This window comes from Eptesicus fuscus, chromosome 6, assembly GCF_027574615.1.
Source record: "Eptesicus fuscus isolate TK198812 chromosome 6, DD_ASM_mEF_20220401, whole genome shotgun sequence".
NCBI classification, from domain to species: domain Eukaryota; kingdom Metazoa; phylum Chordata; class Mammalia; order Chiroptera; family Vespertilionidae; genus Eptesicus; species Eptesicus fuscus.
In genome coordinates this window covers 92,322,484-92,338,471 of record NC_072478.1, presented here as the reverse complement: position 1 = coordinate 92,338,471, position 15,988 = coordinate 92,322,484, and the positions used below count along the sequence as shown (strand labels likewise).

At 41.2% G+C, this 15,988-nt stretch overlaps 2 protein-coding genes across 2 annotated transcripts in view; one reads left to right on the top strand and one right to left on the bottom strand.

Moving 5' to 3' along the window:
* Positions 1-6,166, top strand: part of LOC114233763 (hepatitis A virus cellular receptor 1 homolog) — a 37,294-nt gene extending 31,128 nt beyond the window's left edge. The window contains exons 8-10 of the mRNA XM_054716752.1: positions 2,840-2,948; positions 3,997-4,033; positions 6,067-6,166. Of these exons, the coding sequence (XP_054572727.1) occupies positions 2,840-2,948; positions 3,997-4,033; positions 6,067-6,166 (246 nt within the window). The remainder of the gene's footprint in view (positions 1-2,839; positions 2,949-3,996; positions 4,034-6,066) is intronic.
* Positions 6,167-12,118: 5,952 nt separating this feature from the next.
* On the bottom strand, positions 12,119-13,720 carry LOC129149254 (endogenous retrovirus group K member 6 Env polyprotein-like). Its single transcript, XM_054716751.1, has one exon. It carries the CDS (start codon positions 13,718-13,720, stop codon positions 12,119-12,121), a length of 1,602 nt encoding a protein of 533 aa, XP_054572726.1.
* Between the last annotated feature and the right edge of the window lie 2,268 nt (positions 13,721-15,988).

The window sequence follows — 15,988 nt, the reverse complement described above, 5'->3', positions numbered from 1 at the left end:
TAAGTGAAGTTTTACTCACACACATTCACACAACACTCACACAGTACAGACTTTCTCCTGGCCAAAACTTTGAACAAAAAAGAATGAACTAATTCAAGGAGAGTGGGTTAACATAACATTCCCAGGAAGACTTCAGTTAGCATTAGGGGAATAACATGCTTTGAGTCACTATGGTGGCATGGAGGCTGTTCCAAACAAAAATATTATTAAGTGGAAGTATGCTTGCTTTGACATAGCCCCCCAATATTTTTTTTCAACCTGAATGCCTTCCATATAGAAATTTTTAGGCCAATGCTGAGATTTCCTCTACCTGAACCTCCCCATGGGATGACTTATTTTTATTAATTTTTGAAATATATTTTTATTGATTTCAGAGACACAGGGAGAGGGAGAGAAAGTTAGAAACATCAATGATGAGAATCATTGTAAGTCTGCTTCCTGCATGTCCCCCTTGGGAATCAAGCCCACAACCTGGGCATGTGCCCTTCCTGGGAATGGAACCATGACCTCCTCGTTCATAGGTTGATGCTCAACTACTGACCCATGCCGGGTGGGCAGGATGACTTATTAAGGTGTTAATGTCTCAAACAACTTTGTGATTTTAAAAAATGTCCTTCTACTTTCCCACAGTGATTTTGAGACAAATATAAGGGTCATCCCTAGTCTCATGACGCTCATGAAAGTCTTTCCTTTGCAAATAAGTTATGCTAAACTATCAATAGGACCTTATTCTTTTGACTCTCTAATAGAAACCACCTTCTTTATACATTTAAATAACTCTTAGAAGCAACTATCAAAAGAGTTTGAGCTATGAGAACAATCCCCTTCCAAATGGTGAGAAATGACAACCCAGCTGTAATAAAAGAAATTCAAGCTCAGGCAAAGTGGGATTATTTAGAGTCAAATGACTTTATGTTGTATATCTTAGTGACAGTTCGAATACCACATAGGCATAACATGAAGAATGTTAACAACTTATATGCCTAGACTCTGATCTGATAGATGTGGGCCGAATTTGTATATACCTCCTAAATATCAGAACTGCCACTATGGAAATGATTGCTATTTGGCCACACTTGTACTGAATTAAAAACACACACATTCTGAATGGTGACCTTGTTTTTGATCTCAGCTACCTGTAGGACAGTTTTGTTTAGCAGCAAGTAGAAGCAATTTGGATGCAAGTTCATAGCAGGTTGTAGCGGAATCATGGACTTTTTGTGCCTTATTTCTGAGGATGTCAGCATGTCTGCCTGCTATCTTGAAAACATGCAACATGTATTTTGACCCAATAAGTAAACTTTTAGGACATATATTAAGGAGAAAATTAAACAAATACATGAAGTCATATGAGAAAAGATGTTCATTGCTGCTATTTATAATCATGAAAATGTTATAAAACAACCTCAATCCTCAATAGTAAGGGATTAAGTACTTTATTAAGCTCACCTACATATTGCTATTAAGAATGTCTCTTGTGTTAACTGACTGAACAATAATTCAAATAGAGTATCCCAGAAAAAAAAACAAAAAACAAAACCCCTTGGGCTTCTTCTTTGGAGTTTTACTCGGGCTCTCAGTATTGCCAAAGGCCCCGACTCATTTTCTGTCTTCTTTCAGAGCCCTCACATTCTATGCACAATTCTTCATCTATAGTCGCTTAAAAACACCCTGGGGATCAGTGTTGTGTTTGGGAATTATTTTACCAAGGCCTTTTGAACAGTAGTGTCCCAATGAAGTGCTAAATATTATTTCTGTAAGAATGAGTTTTTTTCTTTTTTTTTAAAAACAGTAATACCTTTCAGAAAAAAAATTTCAATTGATACTTAGAGAGACACACAGAGAGAGAAACATCAATCTGTTGTTCCACTCATTTATACATTCATTGTTTGCTTGTATGTGCCCTGACTGGCAACTGAACCCACAACCTTGGTGTATCAGGACAATGCTCTAACCAACTGGGCCACCAGCCAGGGCCAACGACCCTATTAAATCAAATAGGCACAGAATCACAGGTTCAGAGAAGCTAAATAATTTGTTGAGGGTCCCACTGAGTAAGTGCTAGGTAAAAGAGTCAGGATGCGGACTCCAGAGATTAAACTTTCATGTCATGCAGCAAGCGGCTAAATCCTTCTCACTCATCTTGCACTTGCTTTCTGTTAAAATATCTACCCTGTTGGATCTTTTTAGTATTAGAGCTAAGCTATGAAAAGGGGCCTGGCATGTTTTATACTTATTCTAGGAGTGGGATCCTTATGAACTGCACCAGGAGATTTAAGCAAAATTTGCATTTCCACCCAATTGCACATTTTAAGTTCATTGATAATCAGGGCATGTCTGGGAGCAGCTGCTCTTAGGCCCATTTATAATGAGATAGATAGAATTTTGGATTATATTTAAAAACATAAGGACTGTATCAAAGACCAAATTCAATAATTGAGCACATTCAGATAGCATCAGATAGCATCAACAAGTGAACTTATATATGAACAAAAATTGTTTTATTTAATATAAGGGGATGAATTTTTTTAAAAAAAATATGGGTAATTTACATATAATAAATAGCAGCCTTTGAACTGTACACTCTCAGCTTTGACAAACACATACACCCATAAAAATCTCACTCCAAGCATATATAAAAATATTTCCAAATCTCCAAATACATATTGAATTTCAGATTGTCTGAGAATTTCACCATGGTTACATCCTCAGGAGATCATTTGGTTTTGCCCCTCATGATCTAGAAAAAGACAAGAGCCAATGAATATGTTGTTTTAAGAAATGTTTTCTGCCCATAATTCTAACAAGATGCTTTTTCAATCTGTTGATATTTCCATAGCACACAATCTTGAAACAAAATACACAGAGGAACACCTGTAAGTTGTACATTGGACTCTCCATTGCTGCCATGACATTGCTCACCATTTTGGCTGCCATACTTACCAAAAGTAAGTCGTTTGACCATTGTGCCTGAGGAAACAAAGTGAGGGCTCTGGAGCCAAACTACCTGGGTCCAAGGAGCTTCACACACCATGTACTTTTGACTTCACGTAACTTCTTTGTTTCATAACCTTGTTCCTTTTGTTTCTTAAAAATATTGGCCTATAAAGAGAAAAGGAAATTTAAGTTCTCCATAGGAGAAATAAAACACTAAGAAATAAGAGTTTGTTGGGTGGAGTTGGGATTTGGAAGGCAACAAACCACTGTACTAAGCAGATTTGTTCACTCTTCCTCCTCCCTTCCCCTCGAGTCCCTGTTTTTGCTCCCATGAAGGATAATATTCTTGTGAGTCTTACAACATTCACTTAGCTAAAGAGGCAAATGAGACATTGGAGGGGAAACAGATTTCAGGCCAAGGCTAGAATAACGGGCTTCAAAAACTAGCCATGCCAGCCTCCATGAAAGAACCACGACCATCCATTTTTAAAAATGAAATATGATTATTAATAATTGTATTAAAGTAAGTTTGGGCATGTGTGTGAATACACTAAACCATTAATAATCATGAGATAGTTTGCATACTGAGGCTTCTTTGGGTCCTACAGAGTCAAAGGAGTTACCTGAAATTATAGGGAAGAGTGTAATTTTGTTTTCCTTTTTTAAAAACCATTCTTCTAAATTTAATTTTTTCAGCACTGTCTCTGTTCAGACTTTGTTTATTTTAGAGTCATTGCAGCCCTGGTGGTGTGACTCAATTGGCTGGAGCATTGTTTTGTACACAAAAGGGTTTCGGTTTCCCGTCAGGGCACAGACATAGGTTTCAGGTTCTATTTCTGGTCAGGGCGTGCTTGGGAGGCAACCTATTGATTTTTTCTCTCTCAAATCAATTTTTCTCTCTTTCTTTATCTTTAAAATCAATAAGAAAATCCCAATATATCCTCAGCTAGGGATTTAAAAAACCAAGTTATAGCAGAAATAATGTACATGTTTTGGAAAGTTCTCATGAATTCTTTGGCTGACATGTTTTATTTTCTCTTCAACTCCTTCCCAATTTAGAATATTTATGTGGGAAAAGAAAGGTGTTGCAAATAAGGTAAGCTTGAAAGGTTTGTGTCAATGGTTTTTGATGTTCCTACTCTGATAAAAATGAAGAAAACATTATCTCTGTTCCTCTCCGCTTTTTCCTGAACTCTCCATTTTACACCCTGGATCCTAAAAATTCTAGTTCATTGAGTGCCTCCATCACTGTCCATACCTTCCAGTGATATTGATATTTTTTGCTTTCTATATTTCCTTGAAACTACTACAGAAATAGCCCCCCAACCCTAAGCTCTCAGAGCAAGAGAACTAAATCACAATAGTGTTTGATGAAATTACGTTTGGATGAGTTGTTTGGTTTGTTCTTGATTTCATTTGGTGTTTTGTTTACTGAAAGCCTATTCTATTCCAAAGAGATGAACAAAACAGACAAAACATATAAGCATATCAACAGGGTCTTTTTAGTGCTTCCAGGCAAATAGCATGGGGAGTGTAGACCAGGGTAGTGGGCTGTGTGAGTGAGCCTGATGGAGTAGGAGGCCACTGGCAAAGATCTAGAGGAAGACAACTTCAGGCTGAAGCAGAGCAAAAGCATAGTTCCCCATCCCCTGTCGTTCTGCACCCAGCATGCTCTGCTGCTTTACATTGCATATCAGGCCTCATAGGCATTTGATGTACAATTTTTATAAATCCAACCTATTGTTCAGTTAAAGTTTAAATCTCCTTTACTTTCACCCACCATCTGTGGTCATTTAAATGAACATCTGTAATAATATGAAACCACTACATACCACCGATCCCAAGTAGACTGCTTTTTTTACTCAACAGGTAAAAGACTCAATATTAGGTCTTTTGTAGTCCAGAATCCATAAAGTAGATTTGACTATCTGCTTCCAACAATGGAAGGAAAAAAAATACTCCTTACAGGCAGAAAAGCATGATTTCTGTCCTTTCACTGTCAACTTTTTCTTTACATCCACCTCTTATCAGTTAATTATAAAGGAAAATATTTATTATAGAAAATATTGTAAAATATTAAAAGGAAAGGGAAAATAAAAGAAAGAGAGCATTTTTGATGACACCTTTGGGGCAGCTATTTCACACTGACTCATTCTGAGCTGTTGACACCTAAACTGGTTCTCACATATATGCCTGGTTCCTTTAATGATCTGAGTTGAGTGAAGACTCTACATTTCATATCATTTCTGGGAATAAAAACCATCACTGTGGACAAATTATAAAACAGCAGCTATATCAAAACGCTACACATAATCTTTTTATACATTTGGTGTGTGAGTGTATGAAAGTCATCTACTTATGGCTTTCACATTCTGACCATAAATACACAATAAGATTTTTGACACCATGATCCAGTACACACTTAAGTGAAACACTATTTTACTACATCAATGAACTCTGCTGTTTTGTATTCTCTGTTCATCTTAAATAAAAGAAGTAGACCACTTCCCATATTTAATAACTCTATTTTAAAGGGCATAATCCACAGTTGGAGAAACACTAGCCAAAATGGTGACACCTGTGGGATAGGCATTATCTCACAGCCACCTTTGTGAATATACATCTTGATTTAGTACTTCCATTGATGTCTGATAACTGTTAGACTTAAAAAAAATATATATATTGATTTCAGAAAGGAGAGACAGAGAGAAAGAAACATCAATGATGAAAGAGAATCATAGATTGGCTGCCTCCTGCATGCCCCACACTGGGGATTGAGCCTGCAGCCTGGCATGTGCCCTGACCTGGAATCAAACCATGACCTCCTGGTTCATAGGTCAACACTCAAACACTGAACACCGATGGGCCTGTCTTAGATTTTTGATTTATGTATTCTAGTACATGGATCTCTTGAAGGAAAATAGTCTGAATATATCTTAGGTTTTTTTTTTTTTCAACCTTGCTTATTAAACAAACTTTCCCACAACTTAATATTTACAACTCTGGAATCTCTTAGTCATTTAATATGTTGTGTGAATGGGGCTCTGTTATTGCAAATAGAAAAAAACAATGCTTCTCATGATTTAAAAATGATCTGATTTTCACTTACTCATGTTATTCTTTTTGTAGCAAAGAACCTGTGACCAGAACGTCGCAAAATGGAATTGCAGTGCACTACCAAGCACAGGAAAATATTTACTTTGAGAATAATCTTTACAATGTGCAGTAAGACCCAGCAGTTAAGACCCAGCAGTTCTCCAAGGCTTTAGGCCTTGACTGCAGAAGGCAATGACCAGATCTCACCATGTCAGTCCTTTTAAGCTCTAGGATGATTTTTCTGTCCATATTTCTTGGCGTTCCAATCTGTCTGTGATGTTGGTTAGAATGTCTTTAGCTCACACTGTGTAGTCAACCTCATTGGTAATTAGTCTTAATTTTTTATACTAAAGTTGGCTCAATCTTTCTGGTCATAGCAGAGCCCTCTCTTAAATATGAACTGAACACTTTAGAATTGTATATTCTGTTTAGACCCTATGAATCCTGTATCCATCAAGAATTCTCATTGGGTAGACATGAAATGAACCAATACCTTGGTCACTAAAGCTGTCACAAAGAGGGGAATAGGACTTAAAATCAGAAAATTCGATTTGGTACTTAAATTACTTCACTTGGAAGCATTTCATGATTCACTCCTTTTTTTTTTTAATCTTGCAATCAAAACATTACATTTCTTAAGTTTCCCCAAAGGTTTCAAATTATGGAGGAATACAGATTTTTATTTCTTTCATGGGGAAATAAAGTCAGTGTGATTTCACCACTAGATCTGTTTTTTTCATGGCTCTGAAAATATGAGGTTTTGAGTGCTTTCCTTGGTACCAGGATGGGGCTTTTAAAAGAAGAAGCTAGGATGGTGAGTGGAGCAAGAAATAGGTGAAGAAAATCAATGGCCATGTGATTTAACACATGTATGCTACTTCTGCTACATCTGTGCCATGGATAGACAACCATCAGGGATTCTGAAGTAACTTTTAGAATGATGCAGTACAGAGATAAATAAAAGGGCAAAAGAAAGGGGGAGGTTAAGCAGCACAATTCACCATAGCTAAGATTTGGAAACATCCCAAATGCCCATCAGCAGATGAGTGGATTAGAAAACTATGGTACATCTACACAATGGAATACTACGCTGCTATACAAAAGAAAGAATTCTTACCATTTGCAGCAGCATGGATGGGCCTGGAGAGCATTATGTTAAGTCAAATAAGCCAGGCAACGAAAGAAAAATACCACATGATCTCATTCATTTATGGAAAATAAAGAACATTATAACCTGATGAACAAAAAGATAGATACAGAGGCAGTAAAGCACCGAACAGACTGTCAAATTACAGCAGGAAGGCTGGGGAGTTTTGGGGAGGGGGATAAAGAGATCAACCAAAGGACTTGTATGCATCCTTATAAGCACAACAAATTAACATGAAACACCGGAGGGGGGTGGGGTGGGATGAGGGCATGTGACAAGGGGTAGAGGAGGCTGGGGAAGGTCAATGGGGGAATAAAAAGGAGATATATGTACTACTACATGTAATACTTTAAACAATAAATAAAAGAAAGAAAGAAAGGGGGAAGTTAGAGAAAAAGGCCTCTGCCTTAGAAAAGTAAGTGTGCAAATATAATAGTGCTGTTTGAGAATGTTACTAGTTTCAAATGGAATTCTAAATTGTCCCTGAACCACTTTGTTTATTAAAATTATTTTAGAAGGATACATTTTTTTAATATAATCAAATTTTTGGTTTTGCCAAGAGAGTTAACGAAAAAAGGTAAGGATGTTTTTAGCCACCAGAAACATTTTTCCCCTTCATATCAGAAACATTTCAACATGAATAGTTCACAAGGCTGGGTAGTAATTTCAATTTGAATTAATTCTGAAATAATTCACACTTGAGGTTCAGTGCTACACACACCGTAGTGGCCTAGGAGGGCAGGATGCTTGTTTTTGAAGGCAACATTTTTGACATGTAGCTGCAAAACTCTAGAAAATTAATAGCACCTCTGAAAAAAGGTTATATGGGCAAATAATGTTAAGCATTGTCTACTTGGTTTCCCAAATAGGATGAGATTAACATGGTTTATACATTTTTCCCCAAACTACAGTGTTTTTCTTTTAAATTCAAGACAACATAACATGCAGGAAGAAGCTGATGTATGTTGCACATTGATGTTTTTTCTTCTCCCTCTCTCTCTCTAAAAATCAATAAACTATTCTTTTAAATAAATAAATAAATTAATTAATTAATTAAATAAGCAAGCAAGCTCGAGTGGCTGCAGCAAAGTGAGTGAGGAGTTTTGGAAAGAGATTAGCTGGAGACCTGGGCACTTTCTCTCACAGGGGCTGGATGCAAAGGGCCCTATGAACACATGTTTGAGAAGGCTCCCACTCTTAGGAAACAAAACACTTTTCATGTAAAGGGTTAAACGGTCTATGCACCACCAAATTATACTTTCATTTGTTAACGTGCTATCTGGAAGTAAAGAGATAATTTATCTTTTGCTCTCCTCCTAATCAGAGGCTTTGGTCAGTTGGTTTTGGACAGCTTTGAGCAGTCTGGAGATACACATCCTCCCAAGACTGTCTCTTTGACTCTTGATTTCATCAGTTTTTCTGAGGCAATAGGAAAAAAGTCATGGCTTCATCTAGAGAAAATGTGATGGTAGCCATCAAAATGTAAGGTGGTGCCTTATGGGCCTTGACTACTAGATGTCAGCGTGGAGTATGTGGGACTTAGAATACCTGGGAATCTAATTGAAGTTCCCTTAGGGACGTTGGAGCTGACTTCAGAGTGTGGTGGCTATTGGTGTCTTTCCCCAATGTCCGCTGAGCCCTTTGTCACCCTAGCCTACAGTGTACTAGTAATTTAAACAAAAAGATAGATACAGAGACAGTAAAGCATCAAACAGACTTTCAAAGTACAGGGGGAAAGTTTGGGAAAGGTGGGGGAGTTATGAAATCAAACGAAGGACTTGTATGCATGCATATAAGCATAAACAATGGACGCAAAACTCTGGGGGGGGGGAGGGCATGTGTGGGTGTGGGGTGGGGGGTAATAGTAAGATATGTACACATATAATACCTCAATAAAAATATTAAAAAAATAAATAAATAAAAATAAAAAACCAAGATCTGCCCTGCTGGTGTGGCTCGCTGGTTGAGCGTTGACCTATGAAGCAGGAGGTCATCGTTCTATTCCTGGTCAGGGCACAAGCCTGAGATGTGAGCTTGATCCCCAGTGTGGGGCATGCAGGAGGCAGCTGATCAATGATTCTTATTTATATTTCTCTCTCTCTCCCCGCCCCTCTCCCCGCCCCCCTCTGAAATCAATAAAATATATTTAAAAAATAACATAAAACCAAGATCTGATTGTGTTCCATGTTAGCTGAAAATCCCCCCACTGCTTCCCAGTGGGTAAGAGACCCTAGTCCATAGTAAGCTCCTCACCACTTCTCCCTTGCCTGCTTCATGCAACCCCTCCCCGCTGTACTCTAGTGGAGAGAAACTCCTCAAATGCCCACTCTCACTCTGAAGCTCAACCCATCTTTGGGGAAAGCTTGTCTCCTGTATTTTCACTGGGCATATATTTAAGGTTCAGCCTAAATGTCACCTCTTAAGCCCTGCTGGATCTCATCCCTATAGTCAGAATTAATCTTCTTTTGTGAACACCTCTGTGGAGCCTTTTTTAGCCACTGGACGAATATGCCAGGCATGGTGCTATTGCCTAGCTTGGGTCATTCTGCATGAGGCCAGGGCCCTACCTAGCATGTGGGGCACATCTGGGTGAATTACAGAGACACCCCCCTTCCTTTTTCTGGTTGGCACAGCCTCTGAGCCAGGACAAAGGCTTGTCAAATGGAATCTGTCCAAACTATAAGCATAATTAGTGACTGTAGTGACCCTATAACTTAGTGCTTTGTATTAAGATGTGTGGGTTGAGGACGCTTTGTATATTGAGCTGTTTGAGGGAAGTGTATGCAGTTTCTCAGCACCCAGCTTATACATAGTAGGTGCTTAGTACATACCTGTGAAAATTGGAGAAAAAATCGAAATAATATTTCCTAGAACCTCCCTGTGTGTGCTGGGGAAGAGGAGGCGGATAAGAGCTAAGTTTCTTTAAAACTTTTTATGAGATAGAAACCACTCTTGTCTGGAGTCTGCATGCACCTCAAGGACTCTCTGAGACCCGTGCTTTGCAACCGTGGCTGTACATTAGAATCACCTGGAAAGCGTGGCTGACTATGCATGTCCAGACCAAGTCAATCAGAATCTCAGCTGTGGGGCCAGAAAGAGTTTCCCCCCGCCCCAACGTGATTTCAATGTGTAGCTGAGGCTGAGAACCACTGACCTGGAAGGACTTGGCAAGGGAAGGTGAGAACTTGTGTTCTTGTTCTGTGTGAGGAGAGCTCTGGGAAAGCATAAAAGATACAGACTAAAACAGAATATCAACAGCGGGCCGGGACAGGTGGGCAGACGCTGGGTGATAGCAGATCTTTCCTGTGTCTGGCTGGCATGGCAACAGCATTATATTGGTGGCAGCCCTGGGAATGAAAAAATGGACGCTGCCACGTGTTCGAAAGCTTCTCAGGAAGCCAGCCCGCAGCTGTCTAGCTGACTGTCCCGGGCTTCCTAAGAACTAACGTTTTCTTCCACAAGTTGTAAAAGTAAGCAAAGCAGAAAGTCCCGTTGGCCTGTGAGGGTTTGCTCTAAGGTAACCTTCTTTGTTTTATACTGTGGACTGCTGAGATGGGGGTTGCTCTGTCTGGTAAATGCTGAATCTGCTGAGCCTAAAAAAGCACTTAGAGGATGACTGATACATTTTTCAATGAACTTAATTTTTTAGAGCAGTTTAAAGCTCACAAACAAAATTGAGTAGAAAATACAGATTTTCCCAAGTAACTCAGCATATTCACCGTTAACACCTTTCCCAAGTGGGGTAAATTTGGTACACTTGTGAATCTATTCTAAGAAAACATTGTTTATATATTTATTGATTGATTGATTTAGGATGAAGAGCCACTTTATTTATTTTAATTTTTGGTTTATTTTCTTTATTTTTTATTTTTCAACTACTGTTTACCTTTGATATTATCTTGTGCTGGTTTCAGGTGTACAGCATAGTGGTTAGACAATCATGTATTTTAAAAAGTGTTCCCCCAGCCCTAATCAGTTTGGCTCAGTGGATAGAGTATAGACCTTCGGACTGATGGGTCCTGGGTTCCATTCCAGTCAAGGGCATGTACCTTGGTTGCGGGCACATTCCCCAGTAGGGGGTGTGTGCAGGAGGCGGCTGATCGATGTTTCTCTCTCATTGATGTTTCTAACTCTCTATCCCTCTCCCTTCCTCTCTGTAAAAAATCAATAAAATATATTTTTTTAAAAATAAAAATTGCCGGAGCCTGCCGGCACTGCAGTTCAACGGTACCTGAAAAGGGGGGTGAGGATTAAGGAACACAGACACATTAGTTTCCGGGAGGGCGTGCAGCTTGATTCTGCCGCAGCCCCGAGTTTACTTTCTCAGCTCTTTATATAAGCAGAAGCAGCGTATGCAAGCATAGAGGTCAAGGCACGGGCAGCGTGTTTTTTCCACCTCAACAGAACCCTGAATACATACGGAACTTCTCACTCCGCTAACTTTCTCATCTTTGTTCCTGTTATGGAAAACATACTGCATTCTTGACCCTGCCACATTGTTCAAACCTAGATACGTGAAACAAAAGGTTTCAGCTAAGTGGGGAAAACAAGGTTGCTGGATCATACACCTGATTGCCTCTCACGGTTTCCCACATCTCCCCCTTTCCTTTATAATAAAGGAACCGGGGTGGGCCTTAACTGGCTAGGGAAGTAGAGGTCTGATTCCTCCCGTGGCTCTTCAGCCACTCCTTAGGCTCTTGGTATCTTTTGGGGAGGAGAGGCAGAGCCCTTTTTATATTTTCATTAGATGATACCAACCTCTATGCAAATCAGACATACCTTCAGAGGAAGTCAGAGGCGGCCAATTACTATAAGGCCTTCCCTAGCAGATGCTTTGCTCTGCACCTAGCCAGTACCCAGTCTCGCCCTGTGGCGAGATGCAGCACTCTGACTACCTGTCTGCTTCCCATGGAGGCAATCAAGCTTAAAAATATGATTCTATACAACATGTAGAGGCCCTTGTGGGCCGGCCTTGAGCTTGACCTCGTGTAGGTCTGCTTGGAGAAGCGTCAAAGCACTGATTCCTCTGCGCACCAAAAAAGGCAAAAGGCATGCTAGCCCTACCACCACGGCCCCTACTAGGGCTACGGTAAGGGCCACATGTTGAAGGTCAGAGGTGGAAGGGACCATGCGCATAAGCTGGTTCAAAAAGTCCTTGGCAGTATCCGCTGTATCCACCTTAAGGGGGTCTGCGCTTTGCAGACCTAAAATCTCCTCATGTAATTTTAGTAGGTCTATGGAATCATTAGCACTGTGCCAGATTCCTGATAAGTGAGCCTTTACCTTATTCCAGCCATGAGCAGACCGATTGTATGGCTGAGGTGTAACACATATCCATTGATAGTTGGCATGGCATTGTAGCTTGTTTCTTACTTTTAACCCATCTACTTCTTCCCCTAGGTACATAACCATGTCATACAAAGCATTGAGCTTCTCCTCAATCTTTTTATCAATTACCTCTTGTGTCCCTAAGGCTGTGCTAACATTTTTGGATAAGTCATTGACAAAATGAGCTGTCTGTACCTCTTGAGTAAGGGCCACAGTAGCAGCTGCAGCTGTGGCAATGAGGGTTATCAAGGCTGTGACACCGGCTATCAGCAACCCAATGAACCTCCGGGGTCTGCTGAGGACTGAGGTAATTTCCCTCCACACCTGGAGAGAATGGTCACTATACCAAGGCTCAGAGAGATTTACCGGGACCATTACAAAGGCAGGCTGGTGAAGAACAACCACCTGTTCTCCCCAAGGTATGTTAGCAATACAATTGGTTAACAGACAATTTACACAAGTAGCATTAAAGGTCTGACCTTGATGGGAAATATTCACCTTCCCCACCAGCAAGGCATAAGGCTCTGGCACACAGGCAGTCACATTAACTGTCCAGCTAATCGCAGTCCCATTCTTGGGTGTCATTACGGCTGTGACCAGATTCTGGGCGGCAGCCAGTTTCCAGAGTAGTAGCTGGATTGGACCGCCAGCCACGCTCCAGAGTCCCTCATAGAGTTCTTGAGTCCAACTGGTCTTATTAAAGACGGACCAACTGATGATGGACGAGTTGGTGCCCTGGATCGGGAAGGCAACAGCTTGATTGGTGTAGCACCGCTCCCAAGGTACTGAATGCTCTCGTAAATCAGATGGTTTTTCACATGGCAAGATGTCTCGAGGGAGTGAGGCATTCAGTCCTGTTCCTGAGCCCCCGAGGCTCATTACGTTGATGTTCCATCCGACGGTGGAGCTGTTGACCTTAAAAGTGACCCCCTGGAGGGTGACACAGCCCGTTGCACTCACGTTCTTGGAAAAACAGATAGGAGTGCCTTCTCCTACAGCGGAAAAATTGTATGGCACTGGGCTGTGCGCCTGGAGGTGACCATTCGAAGGCCTCCCAAGAAGCTTGGTATTGTTAACATAAACCGGGACGTTGCGCCCTTCCCACACGGACACGTGCAGCATCGGGGGATCAGGCACGTATGCCCAATATTCCCTTGCTTCTGTTCCGGAGCACCAGGCCAGCAGAACGAGCAGCATCACCCCACGCTTCATTCTGGAGCAGTATCGTTATCTGACCCTCCTGTCGGGTCCTGGTCCTCCCTCTCGGATGTCTGGACTGTTGCGTGGCGAACCAGCCTCTCTGGTAACCAGCGCGGCCCCTCGGCGTCCTGTGGGAAAACACAGACATGGCCTCGCACCCAGATTAATACGGGATCGGGCCCATACCACTGTCCTGTTAGGGGATCTTTCCAGCGCACCTGAGCATAAGTGCGGGAACTACTGGCTCCCCACAATCTCTGAGCAGCTGATTGTCCATGAGCATCAAAAGTTAAAAAATTAAGGATAAAGAGAGCATGATGTAAATAGTTATGTGCTGACCTAGGGTATAACTCCCCCTCTTTTATTTTTAGCAATTGAGTTTTAAGAGTCCCATTGGCTCTCTCTACTATTCCCTGTCCTTGAGGGTTATAGGGAATTCCTGTTTTAAGACTGATTCTTAGTTGACTGCAAAATACCTGGAAATTTTTACCTGTGTATCCTGGTCCATTATCTGTTTTGATACATTTGGGCTGCCCCATGGTGGCAAAGCATTTCAAGCAATGGGCAATACAATGCTTACTGGCTTCTCCAGTTTGGGCAGTTGCCATGATAAATCCAGAAAATGTATCTATAGTGACATGTACATATTTTAATTTCCCAAAAGGGGCAACATGAGTAACATCCATCTGCCATAGCTTATTGGGCATTAACCCTCTGGGGTTTACGCCATAGGAGGGTACAGTAGTGGTAGTGGGGCAAGTACCGCATTGTTTAACTATCTGCCGCGCTGCTTCTCTAGTGATTTTAAACTGTAAGCGCAGGCTGTTGCTATTTTGATGATGAATGGCATGTGACTGCCGAGCTAATTGTTCTGGGGTAGGCTGTGTTTGGACTAGCATTGCCACTCGGGTGGCCATGTCAGCTAGGTCATTACCTTCAGAAAGGGGACCAGGGAGGCCTGTGTGAGCTCGGAGGTGGCCAAAGTAGCAAGAAACTTGCCATCTCCGTATCTGGCCCTGGATGCTTGCAAACAATTGTTGGACTACAAGGTTAGAGGTTTCTATGGTTGGTACAGTTTCTATCAATTCCAAAGCTTTTACAACATAATGGCTATCAGAATACAGATTAAATGCTTGAGTAGGCAGCTGTTCCAGAACTACCAGAACGGCCTGTAACTCTACTACCTGAGCGGAGTTATGACCCGTCTGGAAAGAGGTTACTTTGCCTGATATGTTAGTGGCAGCTACTCCATTAGAGGACCCGTCTGTAAATACAGTTAGTGCTCCTCTAATGGGTTCTTTGGTAACTATTCTGGGAAATATAAAAGCATGATTGCTAGCAAATTGTAACAGCTTATGCTGAGGGTAATGATTATCAATTTTTCCAGCAAACTGGGCCAGGGCTATTCCCCAGCTATCACTGTTCTGTAGTAACCAATTTACCTGTTGTTTAGTATAAGGAATAAGAAGTTTTGGGGGCTCTATTCCCAATATTCTTCGAGCCTCTACCCTGACTGATTGAATTAAAGAGGCCACTGCCTCAAAGTAAGGAGAAAGAATTCTGGAGGGAGACACAGGAAGATGAATCCACAAGAGTGGATTATTTTGCCACAAAACCGCAGTTGGAGTATGGGCAGTGGGCAGAATGCATGCTTCCCAAGGTTGAGTATAGTCAAAATAGGTGATCTGATGCCGCTCAATAGCTTCCTCTACTACTGTTAGTGCCTGCTGGGCCTCTGCTGTGAGCTCCCTGGGGGACGTAGGCTGTGCCTCTCCCTTAAGGATGTCAAACAAGGGTTTTAGCTGTCCTGTAGTTAACTTCAAGTAAGGCCTTACCCAATTAATGTCTCCTAGTAACTTTTGGAAGTCATTCAGGGTTTTTAGCTCATCTCTCCTAATTTTGATTTTCTGAGGAGATATTTTCTTTGGGTATAATAGGTACCCTAAATATTGGAAAGGAGGCTTTCTCTGTACCTTTTCTGGGGCTATTACTAGCCCCTGTTTTGCTAAATCCTGCTGTAGCTGGGCATATGCTGCCAAAAGCACTCCCTCATCCTTGTGGGCTAAAAGAATGTCATCTATGTAATGAATTATGTAAACCTGAGGGTGGCGCTTGCGAGTGCCTTCAATAGCCTGCGCCACAAACTTCTGACATAGGGTAGGGCTGTTAGCCATCCCTTGAGGCAAGACTAGCCAATGATACCTCTTCATGGGCTCCTGTAAGTTAGTGGATGGAACGCTGAATGCAAAACGCTTACAGTCCTGGCTGGCGCAAGTGGGG

Bases quoted from the DNA above. Each gene is read 5' to 3' on its own strand.
- LOC129149254 (XM_054716751.1), bottom strand. From the start codon at position 13,720: ATGAAGCGTGGGGTGATGCTGCTCGTTCTGCTGGCCTGGTGCTCCGGA.